This window comes from Myxocyprinus asiaticus, chromosome 30 (genome assembly GCF_019703515.2).
Source record: "Myxocyprinus asiaticus isolate MX2 ecotype Aquarium Trade chromosome 30, UBuf_Myxa_2, whole genome shotgun sequence".
Classification (NCBI taxonomy): domain Eukaryota; kingdom Metazoa; phylum Chordata; class Actinopteri; order Cypriniformes; family Catostomidae; genus Myxocyprinus; species Myxocyprinus asiaticus.
In genome coordinates, this window is record NC_059373.1 from 10,978,324 (window position 1) to 10,996,111 (window position 17,788).

General features: G+C 38.5%; 1 protein-coding gene across 4 annotated transcripts in view; it reads right to left on the reverse strand.

Moving 5' to 3' along the window:
• arhgef1a (Rho guanine nucleotide exchange factor (GEF) 1a) overlaps positions 1 to 17,788 on the reverse strand; it is a 66,737-nt gene that overhangs the window by 1,877 nt on the left and 47,072 nt on the right. For all 4 annotated transcript variants that reach the window (XM_051663984.1, XM_051663983.1, XM_051663985.1 and 1 more), the window contains 15 exons: positions 14,747 to 14,890; positions 13,541 to 13,791; positions 13,086 to 13,211; positions 10,679 to 10,796; positions 9,729 to 9,977; positions 9,458 to 9,534; positions 8,202 to 8,377; positions 8,035 to 8,102; positions 7,371 to 7,559; positions 5,486 to 5,584; positions 5,313 to 5,362; positions 4,285 to 4,326; positions 4,086 to 4,136; positions 3,180 to 3,491; positions 872 to 1,064 (listed from right to left, as the gene is read on the reverse strand). In XM_051663984.1, coding sequence (XP_051519944.1) covers positions 872 to 1,064; positions 3,180 to 3,491; positions 4,086 to 4,136; positions 4,285 to 4,326; positions 5,313 to 5,362; positions 5,486 to 5,584; positions 7,371 to 7,559; positions 8,035 to 8,102; positions 8,202 to 8,377; positions 9,458 to 9,534; positions 9,729 to 9,977; positions 10,679 to 10,796; positions 13,086 to 13,211; positions 13,541 to 13,791; positions 14,747 to 14,890 — 2,145 coding nt within the window. The remainder of the gene's footprint in view (positions 1 to 871; positions 1,065 to 3,179; positions 3,492 to 4,085; positions 4,137 to 4,284; positions 4,327 to 5,312; positions 5,363 to 5,485; positions 5,585 to 7,370; positions 7,560 to 8,034; positions 8,103 to 8,201; positions 8,378 to 9,457; positions 9,535 to 9,728; positions 9,978 to 10,678; positions 10,797 to 13,085; positions 13,212 to 13,540; positions 13,792 to 14,746; positions 14,891 to 17,788) is intronic.

The window sequence follows — 17,788 nt, forward strand, 5'->3', positions numbered from 1 at the left end:
ATGTGTGTGTGAGGGAATCACATCGGTTGCATAAGCATGTGTGTAGGCTGCTATTAGTAAAACAAAGGGCCAAAGTTTACCGAGTTCCAGGTGAAGCATATCTACACAAGCTGTCTGATATATATCCAGTCTTTTCATATACAAATCAAAGAAAAATCAGAGCAGATTTTATTATGCTTTGCTGGCGAATAACTCACAAATCCTGTTAGTACATTAACTGCACTGAATTCTTATACACAATCATCTGTGATGATAGCTTGCCAACATTGATGCGAGGTGTAATTAAGATCTAATATTTCTAAATAAACATTTCATGGTATTGACTTACTGTAAATACTGTATTATTTGTGGTGCTTTGCTTAGGCAAGCATCATTATTACTTATGTTTATGCTTGAGGTTTGTGATTTTTTTTAAACCTAAGTATTAAAGTTTAGCTTGTACTTATTTCCGCACCGCTTGTGCAACGGACATGAATGATTCCTAAAATCATGTGGCTTGTTGAGGAGAGATGGGATATTCATTTTATAAGCAATCAGATTTATGATTTTCACTTGACGGATGATAAAACAGGTGAAAAAATCCCACAGACTTGCATTAATGAAAGGACCCGAGCCATACCTAGGCACCAGAATGTCTTAGAGACTTAGGGGTGGGACCTTTTGTCTTTGGCCAATTAGCAACCTCCCAGAACACCCAAGTAATCGCCTAGCAATGTACCAATAACAACTCAGAACAGATTAGCAACAGCATAGCAGTTATTATGCAAAACACAAATGCTTTTGAAAACTCTGAACTGTTTGATGTTTCCTCCCATCCTGAATGTATCTGTAATAATAATGCCACTTTGTATCACTGTGTATATCTACTGACCTCTGGGGCTTTCTGAGCGTGGAGACAACCTCGAATCCACCTCGTCATCTTCATCATCTTCATCATCAGAAATCACATCCACTTCCACGTCACTGCTTTCCTGCAAGCCATCCGATTGGTCCATTGATTCCTGGCTGGCCAATGGAGTGTCAGTGTTGGGGTCGGTCTCACTTTCTCTATGAGCTGGTGGGGCCTTGAAGAAAGAAAAGTTTTTAAAAGTTTAACTGGTTTTAAGTAGCATGAACAAGTGGATTTGAGAACTACTGCAGAGGGGAAGATTTTCAGTGAATAACAACCTAAGTTTTGCCCTGTTCCTCGCATAAAGCTTTCGTATGGTTTCAGAAGACTTGGGAATATACTTTTATGATATTTTTTGGTCATTTATTTTTTTTATTTTTTAGTTTAACTGTCCCCATTCACTTTCAGTGTATGGAAAAGAGCAGCATGAACATCTCCTTTTAAAGGAATAGTTCACCCTAAAAGGAAAATTCTCTCATAATTTATTCACCCTCATGCCATCCCAGATGTGTATGACTGTCTTTCTTCAGCAGAACACAAATGAAGATTTTTAGAAGAATATCTCAGCTCTGTAGGTCCATACAATGCAAGTGAATGGGTGCCAACATTCTGAAGCTCCAAAAAGTACATTAAGTCATCATAAAAATAATTCATACAATTCCAGTGGTCTAATTAATGTCTTCTGAAGTTAAATGCTAGGTGCGTGTACGAAATAGGTCAATATTTAAAACTTTTTTTTTACTAAAATTGTTCACTTCCGGCCAGCTTGAGGATTGTATGTTGACGAGGGAGGAGTTCAAACTACCTCTCGCATGACATTAGCATGTAAGCCTCTTCTGCATAGATTTTCATCCATAGATACCTTATTAGCAGCTGTTTCTATGGACCGCAATACTGTTTCCACACAAAAGCAGCTAATGCAGCGGTCTGAGCAAGGAGCTCAGTCTGAGGCATCTCCTCCACTCACACACTTGCATTCAAACCGATTCAAACAGCTATCCTTGTTCACCGTTCCAAGATGGTGCCGCAGCTGATGTATCAAAACCAGCTGAATGAGGCATCTATGTATGATTTTCTATGCTCCTCCATTGTACACAACACTGCGCTTCTGTTTTTCATTTTTATATTTCATGTGCCGGTTCTCACGTGAACTTGCCAATGCTCTTGACCTTGACCATCTTGAATTTTTAGAAAAAAAGTTTTAAATATTTATCTATTTCTTACACCTAGCATTTAGCTTCAGAAGACATTACTTAGACCACTGGAATCATATGTATTATTTTTTTATAATGACTGTATGTATTTTTTGGAGCTTCAAAAAGTTGGCACCCATTCACTTACATTGTATGGACCTACAGAGCTGAGATATTCTTCTAAAAAATCTTCATTTGTGTTCTGCTGAAGAAAGACAGTCACACACATCTGGGATGCCAGGAGGGTGAGTAAATTATGAGAGAATTTTCATTTTTGGGTGAACTATTCCTTTAAGTTCATTGGAAGAAATTTGGAACGACATGAGGGTGAGTAAATAATGACAGAATTTGTATTTTTTGGTTGGCATATTTTATTTAATTTTCAATTGAATGCACAATAAGAAAACAATGTTTTCTAGTTGTGACTTTATTTAAAGGGATAGTTCACCCAAAAATGAAAATTCTCTCATAATTTACAAAAAAAATCTTTGAGCCGAGTCTCCTCAAGCCCCCCATGGAGAACAGCTGCTCACTCAGGCCATAACTGAGGGTAAAACAAACAGAAAGTTACATTTATAACTTAAGCAGGGTGTTCCTTGTTTTCCAGGACAAATATCTAAACATCCTTAAAACAAAATTAATTCACTTTAGAAGAAAAATTGCATAAGATAACTATATAGGTATAGTGCTTGCTGCGGCAAAACTCTTCACCAAGGGCCTCAGTACACTGCCCCAAGTGAAAAAATCATGAGAGTCTAAAAATGCTTCTGTTTTGCATTTTTCTCTAATTTCAGAAGAGCATCTTGTGTGCTTCAACAAAAAGGAAGTTTGACCTTTTGTGAAAAGAAGTTAACATGGTCAATGTCACAAATGTGCTTATTTGATTAGTTTCCTAAACATTGTGCAGAAATGAATAGATTTCTTGTATTATGTCACAATGTTTTCTATGTTTTCAATTTGTAAAAATCTTAAAACCTCACTATATTCATACATATCTATAAATACAATTTTTTTTAAAATGATCATCCAAAACATGTCATCATACATCTACTATTTAGAGTCAAAGCTTACTGAACTACTAAAAAAAATGAACTCACCTGTGAGCCTGGAGTTCCGGTACCATCCCCTAGAGTGGCGCTATTGGTCTTTAGATCCCTGAGCTGTTTCTCCAGCTGGGCTCTGACTCTCTCACTGTCCCTGAGTTTGCCCTCAGCTCCCCTGAGACGCCCAAGCTCCTCCTGCAAAAGACTGTGCTGCCGTTGCAGCAAGGCCAGCTCGCCCAGCGAGCCCATGTCACTTGCACCATCCCGGGACAGGGAGCGAACCGTACGAGCCCCCGCTGTGGCTGGGGACACAGGGTTTTCCCGTCGACAGAGCTCTAAGATGGAGTCCTGTCGAATCACCACACCCTAGAAGAGTACATGTTTTATAATTAGTTTTAATTTATTTACATGATTCGAACTTGCGTGATCTACATGAGCACCACACCTCAATGTGTTGGGGCACAAGAAATAACCACTATGCCACTGCTTCAAAAGAGAGGAGAGGGCTTCATTAAATTGCCTTTAGTTTAAATACCCCCCCCCCCCCCCCCACCAACACCCAAATGCATGTTTTGAACCATAATGATTTGCAACTTGCTATTGCTCGTTTGTGGCGGGTGTAATGGGGGTCTAGAGAGGATTTGATTGGACAAAAAATTTGTATATGCTCCTGCACAGCAGATCAATCATCAACATCATCATCAAGACTGTACATTTTAAATGCATACATCCGCTAAAAGTTAATTTGATCTCCTATATATGGCCTCAAAGCTAACAGACATGGATAAAAAGCCACAAAACATAGATATGGATTTCATGGAGTCTTTAATTCCACTAGTCTGCTCGAATGGATTCTGTCAAATCTAAAATATTGAGCAGTTTGGTAAACCAATAATCTAGCTGATTTGTTTATCAGTGTTTTCAGACAGATTTGGCAAATGTATTATACAATATACATACCTGTAGAGCGTGAAGCTGAGCACTGAGATTCACCAGCCTCTGTGACACCTCCTGAAATACAAACCAATATCGCAGCTTTCTGAATATAGCATATAGATACACAGTTGTAGTATATGGCAGCCTAGATATATGGGCATCTTTAATAGTTTTATTGGGTATTTTGCTGTCATAAGTTAATTGTGGTCTTGAATGTCAATACCTCACTTGGTGTCTTGTCCTCCATTTGATTCCCATTACCATCCTGTAACAAAACAATTTATTTCAGAGTTATTCACACACAACCATAATTCTAAACCAGCCAGTTCAAAAAGCTTTCTTTTGTTAGTACAAACACAGTCTTGCTATGTTTCTATGAAAAGAGACATGAGGCACAGCTTTCAAGCAACAGTGGCGATTCTTGATGCTGAGTTTTTGGTAGATTCAGGTTGCTATGGAAACCTGCGAGTTTCAGACAGGCTTGAAAAAATGACAAATTTTTCTTTTCTTTTTTTCAGGATTACATAAAAGCTCAGCAATAAGACCATCTTGCTATTTACATCCTCATTAAATTTTAAGAAAGTATGAGAACTATTTGAGGCTAGTGGATGTGGCTGAGAGAGAAGCAGAATACATCATAATGAACAGCTCACTAACATTTACAGTATTTAACATTAAGCTATTAATCTTTTCTCTGTGTGGCCATGTAGATCTTATCCACCATCTTTGATTTTTAACGGGCATGAAAACGAGGCTGTGAGGGACAGACTCACTGTACCATATCTTCAATGGCATGAATGGTATAAAGCTGTATAAAGCCCCTAGATCCCATCTGATTTTTCACAACTCATGTTGTCTGGAGTTTTTTTTATCTACTGAATGTCTTTAGAAAGATATTTTTCAATGTTTTATCTGCAGAACGATCTAAAAACATTTGAAACTGCAGCACAGCCCATTGAAGAGACTGTACATCTATCCTTTACAGCCTCTTTGTCATTCCCGTCAAAAATCAAAGATGGCGCTGCTGTGAATAACCATCTTTTTGCTTTGCGTATACAGTTCTTATCTACAGTAAAATTAGTACATAAGACTAGATTAAGAAAATGTGAGTGGTGCTAGTCCATGCAAAACTCGCCACCACGATGCAAGGGTTTGTCGATGGATGCCAGGACAGTTACTATAGGGTGTTCTGCTAAGCAAGCACCACTAAAATGTAATTGTTGATTAAAGTAGAAAGACTCTTTCGTTTACCTGAGCAGCTTGGTTCTCCTGAGAGCCATTGACTAACACCTCTTGGCCATCTGGAAGGAAGGAGAAAGCACATTAAACAGATTTAGCTATAGGGATATTATTTAGCTAATCAGAGACAGTAAAGTCTAATTCATTTACATATTCAAGCACATAATGCTTTTTTTGACACTCACTGATTACTAGTGCTCCAGTGTTGTTGTGGTGGCTGTTGGAACTGCAGTTGAGAGGAATCTCGAAATTGGATCCTAATAGCAGCTCTGTCAATCTGTCCACTGCAGAGGAAGAGAAGAGTACATCATGACATTTTACAAGATATTATTACAAATCTGAGCATGAGCTCAGCAGGTTTAGCTAAAAATGGGCAGTACATTTTCAGAGAAAACAAAAAAGGGAATGTTCATAAACAACAGGCAAAGAATAAAGCCCCATTGGCATTTTCAGCACAAAAATCATGTACGAACAAGAATCAGATTTCATTTAGAAATAATGCATTTGTATCAACTTTTTAACACCAAAATGAAACACCATTTCCAAAATGTTGTCTATGATGATTTGTCATTTAATTTGGAGGCTGGGTCCATTTTTAAATTGTTCGGATGCCACAATAAACCTTGATTATTTCATTCACAATAATAATAAAAAATAATATCAAAAATCAGCACTGGTATGAACAGTTTCTGGGTGAAAAATTATTTTCATTAGTCAATTTATCGTTGTCATATCAGATTTCATAAAAAAAGGCCTTAATACTACAAATTTGAAACGTCCTTAAAACAAGATCAATGTGTCTTAATAGAAAAATTGCATACGTTGAAAAGACTTTTCAGAGGGCATTTCCTGAATTAACTTTATTTTCCGTACCCCATTAGCAAAAATGTATTTTTCTTATTTTAAGCATAAATTGGACAAAATTTGCCAATGGGGTAAGAAAACATTTAATTTAAGATATTCTTATGAATTAAGAAATATCTTATAAGTGGTGCTTGCTTTAGCAATTATTATCACTATTATTATCTCACATACTTATTCTTCGTAACTCGTCTCGCACCGTTTGTTGTACACCCATGAATGAGCTGTCAAATCGACCGGCTTATTGAGGAAAAATGTGCGCTGACTTTTATAAGCGATTGGGCAACGATGTTCGCCTGGCAAACGAAAAATCAGGGAAAAACATCCCAAAGACTTTACATTGACTTTAAATTTGTGTGATCATATCTCCGTATCAGAATGTCATAGAGACAAGAGGGTGGGCTCTTTTGTCTTGGGTTAGCAAGCAGTCTTTAAGTATCTCTATGAAAACTGCCTAGCCATGCCCTAGCAACCATCCAGAGCACCCTAGCAACCAACCCCATTGACTTCCATGCAAAATTGCTATTCAGATATCTTTGGATCACAATGTTATACAGACTTCAGGGTTGGCTCTTTTGACTCAGTCTAGCAAGAAGCCTTTTAAGAATCACACTGACAACTGCCTAGCAACCAGATGGGGTAACTCTAGCAACCATAAATTAAAACACACATCTCTGACCCAGAACACGTAGAGACATGGGGGTGGGTTCTTTTGACTCGGGCTGTCAAGCAGCCTTTGTAGTATCACCCTGGTAAATGCCTAGAAACCAGATGGAACAGCCTAGCAACCAAACTTGAACACGCATATCTCTGCACCACAGCGTCGTAGAGCCAAGGGGCTTGGCTTTTTTGACTAACCCTAACCCTGCATTGAAAGCAGACTTTTTATTATTACCCTGGCAACTGCCTAGCAACCAGATAGAACACCCTAGCAACCGTAGAACAACACTAATATCTCTGCACCAGAATATCTTACAGACATGGGTGTAGGGTCTTTTCACTTGGGGCAGTGTACTGAGGCCCTTGGTGAAGAGTTTTGCCACGGCAAGCACTACTCACATTTTCTTCAGAAAATGTACCTATATAATTATCTTATGCAATTTTTCTTCTAAAGTGAATTGATTTTGTTTTAAGGATGTTTAGATATTTGTCCTGGAAAACAAGGAACACCCTGCTTAAGTTATAAATGTAACTTTCTGTTTGTTTTACCCTCAGTTATGGACTGAGTGAGCAGCTGTTCTCCACGGGGGGCTTGAGGAGACTCGGCTCTGAAGAGGTTTCTGGAACACTGCGGCAGTATGACTTCGTAACCTCCCATGACCTCAGCCAAGTCAGAGAACAGGGTCACCCGCTCCTGAAGCAGCTCTAAAACTTCCCTGTCCTTCTGCTGGATATCAGCTGAAAGAATGAGAATGACACAGAGAGAACATGAAGATCAAATTTGGTATAATGTGTTATTTAAAGATAATTACGGGGGCTTTAAGAGGCACTGAGATAAATATAATTGAAGAGAAAAATCTTGTTTTCTGTAGACTGGGCAGAATCAATAAGGTTAAAAGTTTAATCTTCAAACTTAAAGCTTCAACTTTCAAATCTTTTAAGATGAACCCTTTGTAGTAATTCATAATTTTCTAAGTGTTTGTTCCAGTGTCAACAATTTATATAGAATTTTAATATGACTTTGAGTGTGAATATACAGCATGTAAGTGTAAAGGAATCGTTCACACAAAAACGAAAAATTCTGTCATTCACTATCCTCACATTTTTTCATCCATGGAACACATTAGGAGATAATAAGCAGAATGTTAGCATGAATGTGAGTGATTTTTTAGAGGGTGAACTATCCATTTAAGTATACGTGTTGCAAGTAAACCTTTGAGTGTTCGCAAAAGGGCCTTGTCCTCTGTTTCTATTAGTGGGAATTCTTCTCTTGAGGGACAGCTGTGCAACAAAATGATAAAGGAGAATGGCCATTAGAATACAATGTATTAATAAAATTACTGTAGGATTATATGCATGCGAGCATGTATGTGCATGTACCTGCTGATGGTTTGCTGAACGATTCGTATCCAGGTGTTTCTGTCATCTTTAGAGGCAGCGTACAGCTCGTACATCTCAGGTGGGCTGGATTCACTGCTGATGAGGAACAACCCTCGCTCCTGATTGGCTATGTCCCTCACCAACAGACTCTGCAGTGACACCACAGCGGATTTATCCTACAGAGACAATGAGAAGGAAAGAAAATACATATTTGTGTCATAACTGTGCAACTTCTGAAAAAACCTAAAAAAGCAACAACAACTTATATATAAGAAACACACTGGTGCTTGTCCATGCAAAACTCACTGCCACAATGCTAGGTAATTGCAATGTGGGTGCTAGAATGCACTGGGTGGTTGTTAGGTGTTTTCTTACGAGCCAAAGTCAAAAGCGCCCACTCTAAGTCTAGATGATTCTCTGGTCTCTAAATATACCTCCTTCAATGTAAGTCTATGTTTTTTTTTTTCACCCCAGGGTTTGTTCAAATCCCTAATCCTAAATATATAAGAAATAGTCACAGTAATGCTAATCTTGAGGTTATATTTCATGAATAAGGCCCATCATCTTAAAGGAATAGTTCACCCACAAATTAAAATTCTCTCATCCTTTACTCACCCTTATGCCATCCCAGATGTATGACTGCCTTTTTTCTGCTAAAAAAAAAAAAAGATTTTTGACAAATATCTCAGCTCAGTTGGTCCATTCAATCTAAAAGTGATCCATATGACTCTAGTGGTTAAATCCATGCCTTCAGAAGTGATATGATAGGTGTGGGTGAGAAACAGATCAATATTTAAGACCTTTTTTACTATAAATTCTCCTCCCTGCCCAGTGGGTAGTGATATGCACGAAGAATGTGATTCGCCAAAAACAAAATAAGAAGAATGTGTAAGTAAAAGTGAAAATGGACATTTACTGTAAAAAAAGGACATAAAGAATGATCTGTTTCTCACCCATACCTATAATATCGCTTCTGAAGACGTGGATTTAACCACTGGAGTCTTATGGATTACTTTTATGCTGCCTTAATATGCTTTTTGGACTTTCAAAGTTCTGGCCATGATTCACTTGCATTAAATGGACCAACAGAGCTGAAATATTAATCTAAAAAAATATTTGATTGTGTTCAGCTGAAGAAAGAAAGTCATACACAACTGGGATGCCATGAAGGTGAGTAAATGATTGGAGAAATTACATTTTTGAGTGAACTATTCCTTTAAAGAAGGAAATCTTTAAACGAAATTGAATTAACTTACCAAACTGGCAAAGATGAACCTCTGATCTTTCTCTTGCAAGAATACTAGAATGTCAGTCATCAACAGAACCTGAACATCTAGAAAACACAGAGAAAAAAAAAACAACAACAAGGAAATATGGTGTATTAAAACACACACAAACAAAATCTAATGCAATAGCTCATCTGTCTCTCTCCCTCTCTCGCAGACAAATCATATCACACATCATACTTCCTTTTCTCAGTCCGTGTACCCACATTCTTTCCCTGTGCTCCAGCACATACTTGTATACCTTTGAGTCTAGAGCTGGGTGTTTTCCAGAGCAGCGTGCCCTCGTGAATCAGCTGTCTGCGCAGCAGTTCAGCCGGTCTGAACAGAGCTCCGGAGCGGAGTTTGGCCTCGGCCCGCGGGTCAACCCTGGAGCGGATCTCCTGCAGTCGTTGTGTCCTTTCCAGTTCTAATACTTGCTGATCCACTGAACAGAGCAACTCACGTATATGAGACAGAGCCTGAGACAGACCTGTGGCTTCCTCTGGATTATCTGTGTTGTCACATACACAAATCAAAGCACTTAACTCCAGTGCTTTTAAAGGTAAAATGTGTAATTTCTGCACCATATCACCAAACAGAATTGCAAAAACAATTACTGCTTTCAAACAAGTTTCCCAAACACTCCCCTGTCTTCCATTGGTTGGACAATAAACTTGCCTTACCCCAAACTCACACCATTGGTTGAACCAATGTTGCTATGTCGGGAGGGATGGATGCTCAAACAAATGGAGAAATGTGGAGAAACAGCACCACAGAGCCACAGTATTTACAATTTTCAAATGAATCAACCTGCAAATGGCTTGTTTAAACTATAGCTGTCTAAATTGGGATAGGAGAAAAATTTTCAATATAAAAAAATTCTAACTGGATTTTGCTTATTAGCACAAAAAAGCAATACAATCTGCAGATTCCACTGGGCTTACTCATAAGTTATTTTTTGGCATGCCCACTTGGCACACATAATCTAAAAAGTCAATAACCATGGGCCTTTTATAGCTGTCGCCTTCCTAGAAAATGTTATCTCACTGTTATGGTGCTTGAACTGCTGTCAAAGGGCATTTTACATCCAGTTCATACAGTACATCATATAAGAAGAATGTGGAGAAAGTTTATAGCTGAGGGAGTTGGAGGGGAGTGGCTGTTTGAATAGTACTGAAATAGGTAACTTTTTACAACCTTCTTTTGTCTCACCTTTGGTGTTGTCATGGATACGTTGCACCAGAACAGGATATTTAGTGATGCGCTGAGTAACAAGCAGAATGCACTCCTGAAACCCGTGACGACGCATTAGTGGGCCACGACTCGCCCTCTGAGAAAAGACAGAAGGACAAAGACAATAATAAATGGATGTTTAACTATTTATTCACTGAAGATTTCTGCCTTTGTGTCTAAAGGATGTCGAAAGTACTGCTACTACTAAAGTAAGTTAATACTAAAGTCAAAACGTAAGTAAACACCACTCTTTCAATAGTATCTGAACACTGCAAAAAAAAAAAAACTTGACCCTATAAAGCTTGACATTAAATAATAGTCAGAAAAATTGAGTTTTTAAATGGAGCTGTTTTTGAACGTATAAAACAAAATCTTTAAAAAAAAAAATTGATACATCAGGCTTTAAAGGTCACTATAGTAAGATGACATCATTATAGCTTGTAATGTAAAGCAGTGAGATCTTTATAATCACAGAGCAAGCTGCATATTTAAAAATACATATAAATATCAGTTCACATTTTAAACATATCTTTTAAAAATTAGACATCAGTATTTTCAAAGCTCTGTGTTTTTTATTGTGGTGGACATGAATGAAATGTCATGATGATTGAGAGATTTGCTTTAAAAGCCTGTTGATAAACATCATATCTGATACAAACATTTTTTACATTATTTTTCTATACTATAATGTAAATTTGTTTAACCAAGCACAAGTTGCTTCAATTCAGTAAATACTCATTTTGAAATATCAGTAAATATTTATTTTTTTTAAATACCTAAAAATCCAAGATTTGAGAAGCAAAATTGCATAAGATATTAAGACTTGATTTCAGAGAATGTATATTTAAGTGTATTTTAGCTTTCTGCACTATACTACATTGATATCGTTTTAAGGATTTTAGACATTTTAACTACAAAACAAGTGGAAAAACACTAATTAAAAACTCATTAAGAACTAATTTTTTACAGTATAGTACCGTGTGCCGACTCAATTTGGTACTGACTGCTTTCACCGCAGTCTGAACATGCACTGCTAATCCAGCTGCAAAGACAATAATCTTTGCACATCCATTACAGAAATTACTTTATCTCTGTTAAAGGGATAATTCACCCCATAATTAAAATTCTCTCATCATGTACTCACCCTCATGCTATCCCAGGTGTGTATGACTTTCTTTCTTCAGCAGAACACATTTAAAGAAAACTAGAAAAATATCTTAGCTCAGTAGGTCCTTAAAATGCAAGTGGATGGTGATCAGACTTTTGAAGCTCCAAAAAGAATAGACAGCCTGAATAAACATCATTCATACGACTCCAGTGGTTAAATTAATATCTTCTAAAGCAATATGATCACTTCTGCTGTGAAAAAGATCAATATTTAAATACTTTTAAACTATAAATCATTGCTTCCGGTCAGCAGCGTTATGCACGTGTGACATAATTGTGTTGGCATATTCACGCGAGAAATGACGCAAGTGCGACACAGCCGGAAGTGCAGCGCTGTCTGCAACTAAGTAGGTAATGCTGTACAGAAGCTTTGTTGGTTTTGGTTTAGATCTGTATTTGTATCTGATTCTTTTCTGACAATGGTGTGTTTGTGTGCTTATCCTGGATGTCTCAACTGAGAGAAGAATGCGAGATTACGTCCGTAACATGCAAATGCGAATTCGTCACACGAGAGACCACGTGAACTCAGCACTCTTATGAATGCGTATACTGCTACTGACTGGAAGCGATAGTTTAAATATTGTTCTTTTTCGCACAAAATGTGAGAGTATTGCTTTAGAAGACATTCATTTAACCGCTGGAGTCGTATGGATGACGTTTATGCAGACTGTCTGTGATTGTTTGGATCTTCAAAGGTCTGATCACCATCCACTTGCATTTTAAGGACCTACTGAGCTGAGATATCTTTCTTCAAATGTGTTCTGCTGAAGAAAGAAAGTCAAACACACCTGGGATATTATGAGGGTGAGTAAATGATGAGAGAATTTTCATTTTTGGGTGAACTATGAAAATTTTGGTATTGCTCTGTGTAAAAGTATTACTAGCTAAAGAAAAAAAAAAGAGTTGTGAACACAATCAGGACACCTAGAAATCTCATGATTCATACAGTACATCTACGAAGGTTTGCGGGCAGTAAAGCACACACCCACCATTTTGTTTCACTCAATATCACTCTGTCCTCCCACTTTGTGTCAGATGTAGTCTCCGCCATGTCACAGAACTGCCCAGGTTATTCAAACATGCACACAGACCTTGTCGTCATTGTCACTGAATTGTAATTTTTGGGTGAACCATGTCGTTAAAATGGTCCATCAGCAAGACAGACACGAAAGGAAATTTCATGTTGACCTAAGCTGGTCATTTCAGCAGCTGTTCTTACCCGTATAAAGTGCTGGAGTCTCTTGTCTCTGGCCAACAGCTCTTTGTAAAGTTTGACAGCCTTCATATGACGACTGCAGAACTCGGCGTAGGCCTTCAGCATCTCTTCAGCACGCTGACCTGAGAACTGAAGTGCACACACAGTACAGACACAATGAGCGTTTCTTTTCTTGAAACCTGAAAGCTTTTAACCTCCCACTCTCATACACTCGGAGAGAATGACACAGTGTTTCTCTTTCAATCTTTCATTTTGACTTTCCACTGACATTCACTCTGAGACATGACACCACATCTTTCACCTCCTAAAATTGTGCGTTTATGTGACATTTTAAACTGGCATTCAAAACAAATATGTTCATCCAAAATCACATACGGCAGGCCAGTTGCAACCACATGCATTTACAAATCCGACATACAAGCACTGAAACCCTGTTCCACCCACACATACACATCTACCTGTTTTATGAGCACATCACTGATCTGGGTGATGGTGAAATTGTTTGGGCTGTCAGGTTGCAGGCTATGAGCTCGGCGTGTGAGGAGCTGTGTGAGGAAGTTTGTGTGTAGCGTCAGCAGCCGCTCCAGGCAGGGGAACAGCGCATGCACCACCCCTGGCTCCAGTTGCACCTCCTCCAGCATACCCCGCCTGAACACCCCCTCCATGATCCGCAGGGTCCGCACGTGATGGATCTCAGTCTGGATCAGCTCTAAACAGCATTGGGAATAACATCGGAGAGATATCTTGCTATTATCAGGATTCCAACAGTCATGGAAAACCTGAAAATACCAGAGAATTTAAAAAATGTGTTTTCCAGGTCTGAAACATTCATGGAAATTGGTAAAATGTCAGAAATTATGGAAATATCCATAATATATATAATTTTTTCAAATTTTTCCTCAGCTCTCAAATATTTTATGAGCTTGGCATTGCTCTTGTAGAATAAAACTGGCTAGCAAGCCATAATGATGTTGCAGTAGTGAGTGATTCATTGTTTTGAGTCAGTTCTTTTCAATCAATTAGTTAAAGCGGTTCACAAATAGGTCTGATTCATTTGCCAATTGGCCTAAATCAAAATTATTTAAAAAAATCTATATCCCCAACCCTAACCTTAACCCTAACCTTAACTTCATGTAGTACATATTAAGTACACCAGCATTACCAGCTTACAACAGCATGGATTTCCAGCATAGAGTGCTGGCTGAATGCTTGTCTAGCTGGTGGATCAGCATAGCAATGCTATTCACCAGCAAAACTTTATTGGTGAAGCTGGTTGACAAAGGAAGTATTGCTGGTTTAGCGAACTAAGAAGCCTGCTGGACAAACCAGCACAGCAAAAAATATTTTTTTCAATTAGTATTTTTGTCTTATTTTCCAGTAAAAAATAAACAAACATCCTTCAAACAAGATACATTCATTCAAAAACAAAAATTTGTGAACATAAGAAAAACCTTTTTGCCAATGGAATGAGTACGCCATTTCCAAAACAAGGACCTGCACTTTAAAATCTCAGATTGATGATGATCCAAAACATTAATGTTTACAGCAGTGAGATAAGTAGTATTTTAAACCAGGTCACAAAGATCTACGTTAATGGCCCATCTACATTCATAAACATGCTTTGATCCTGGACATAAGCACTGTGACGCAGGCCTTTTTCTAACCATAGATGACGTCCTGTCTCTTGATGATGTCTTTACGGTGGGTCTGCAAGTAGGCTGTGTCTACGGCCATGCTCCAGGAATCTGCCTCAAAGTCCTGGCCCTCAAACTCCAACTCCTCAAGAAAAGAGGTGAAGTACTCCTCTCCTAAATGCAAAAAAGAATAAGAATAATCATTCCTATTTTATACCTTCAGATTTTGCAGACTAAAAACCAAAATAAAATGTAGCTCTAATTTTCATAAGAAATACACTTAATAATGTAATGTTTACCAAAGAAACAAAAAAAAAAAACACTATTATACATCTATGTTTAAGGAGTCTTTGTATGTGTCTATGTGTATATACTGTATATACATACATACATACACAGTATATATACACCGATCAGCCACAACATTAAAACCACCTGCCTAATATTGTGTAGGTCCCCCTTGTGCAGCTCAAACCAGCCTGTCTGGCACCAACAATCATCCATGCGATTACCTAATCAGCCAATCGTGTGGCAGCACTGCAGTGCATAAAATCACGCAGATAAGTGTCAGGAGATTCAGTTAATGTTCACATCAACCATCAGAATGGGGAAAATGTGATCTCAGTGATTTGGACCATGGCATGATTGTTGGTGTCAGACGGGCTGGTTAGAGTATTTCTGTAACTGCTGATCTCCAGGGTTGGCACTGTTATGGCGGCATGAGTGGGACCTACACAATATTAGGCAGGTGGTTTTAATGTTGTGGCTGATCGGTGTATGTATATATATATATATCAGCTGCAAATTTATTAAAAAGAAAAAACTGAAATATAACACTGACATAAGTATTCAGACCCTTCACTCAGTACTTAGTTGAAGCACCTTTGGTAGCAATTACAGCCTCGAGTCTTTTTGGGTATGATGCGACAAGCATTGCACACCTGGATTTGGGGATTTTCTGCCATTCTCTCTGCAGATCCTCTCAAGCCCTGTCAGGCTGGATGGTGACCGTTGGTGGACAGCCATTTTCGGGTCTCTCCAGAGATGTTCGATTGGGTTCAAGTCTGGGCTCTGGCTGGGCCACTCTTGTGTTGTCTTGGCTTTGTGCTTAGGGTCATTTTCCTGTTGGAAGGTGGTCCTGAGCGCTCTGGACCAGGTTTTCATTAAGGATATCTCTGTATTTTGCTGCTTTCACCTTTCCTTCAACCCTGACCAGTCCCCCAGTCCCTGCCGCTGAAAAACACCCCCACAGCATGATGCAACTACCACCATGCTTCACCGTTGAGATGGGATTGTGCAGGTGATGAGTGGTGCCTGGTTTCCTCCAGACATGACACTTGGAATTGATGCCAAACAGTTCAGTCTTCGTTTCATCATACCAGAGAATCTTGTTTCTCACAGTCTGAGAGTCCTTTAGGTGCTTTTTTGCAAATTCCAAGCAGGCATTCATGTGTCTTACACTGAGGAGAGGCTTCCGTCTGGCCACTCTGCCATAAAGCCCATATGGGTGGCGTGTTGCAGTAATGGTTGTCCTTCTGCAAATTTCTTCCATCTCCACACATGATCTCTGGAGCACAACCAGAGTGACCATAGGGTTCTTGGTCACCTCTCTTACCAAGGCCCTTCTCCCCAGACTGCTCAGTTTGGCCGGGAAGCCAGCTCTAGGAAGAGTCCTGATTGTTCCAAACTTCTTCCATTTAAGAATTATGGAGGCCACTGTGATCTTGGGAACCTTCAATGCAGCAGAAAATTTTGTTTGTAGCCTTCCCCAGATCTGTGCCTCAACACAGTCTGTGTCTCTGAGCTCTGCAGGCAGTTCCTTTGACTTAATGGCTTGGTTTTTGCTCTGATATGCATTTTCAGCTGTGAAACCTTATATAGACAGGTGTGTGCCTTTCCAAATCATGTCCAATCTATTGAATTTGCCACAGGTGGACTCCAATTAACATGTAGAAACATCTCAAAGATGATCCAAAGAAATGGGATGCACCTGAGCTAAATTTCAAGTGTCATAGCAAAGGGTCTGAATACTTATGTCCATGTGATATTTCAGTTTTTTCTTTTTAATAAATGTGCAAAGTTATCAAAAATCTGTTTTTTGCTTTGTCATTATGGGTTATGGAGTGTAGAATGATGTGAAAAATAATAATTTAAAGCATTTTAGCATAAGGCTGCAACATAACAAATGTGAAAAAAATGAAGGGGTCTGAATACTTTATGAATGCACTGTATATATACAGTATATATATATATATATATATATATATATACAGTGCATTCATAAAGTATTCAGACCGCTTCATTTTTTTCACATTTAAGTTGCAGCCTTATACACAGTACATACTATATACAGTATATATACACACACACACACACACACACATTTTTTAACCACTCCACAGATTTCATATTAGCAAACTATAGTTTTGGCAAGTCGTTTAGGACATGTACTTTGTGCATGACACAAGTAATTTTTTCCAACAATTGTTTACAGACAGATAGTTTCACTTTTAATTGACTACATCACAATTCCAGTGGGTCAGAAGTTTATATTCACTAAGTTAACCTTGCCTTTAAGCAGCTTGGAATATTCTAGAAAATTATGTCAAGCCTTTAAGCAAGCCTATCAGAAGCTAATTGGCTAATCAATTGGAGGTGTACCTGTGGATGTATTTTAAGGCCTACATTGAAACTTAGTGCCTCTTTGCTTGACAAAATGGAAAAATCCCAAGACCTCAGAAAAAAATTTGTGGATATCCACAAGTATGGTTTATCCTTGGGAGCAATTTCCAAATGCCTTAAGGTACCACATTCATCTGTACAAACAATAGTAAGCAAGTATAAACACCATGGGACCATGCAGCCATCATACCGCTCAGGAAGGAGATGCATTCTGTCTCCTAGAGATGAATGTAGTTTGGTGCAAAAAGTGCAAATCAATCCCAGAACAACAGCAAAGGACCTTGTGAAGATGCTGGAGGAAACAGGTAGACAAGTATCTATATCCACAGTAAAACGAGTCCTATATCATCATAACCTGAAAGGCTGCTCAGCAAGGAAGAAGCCAATGCT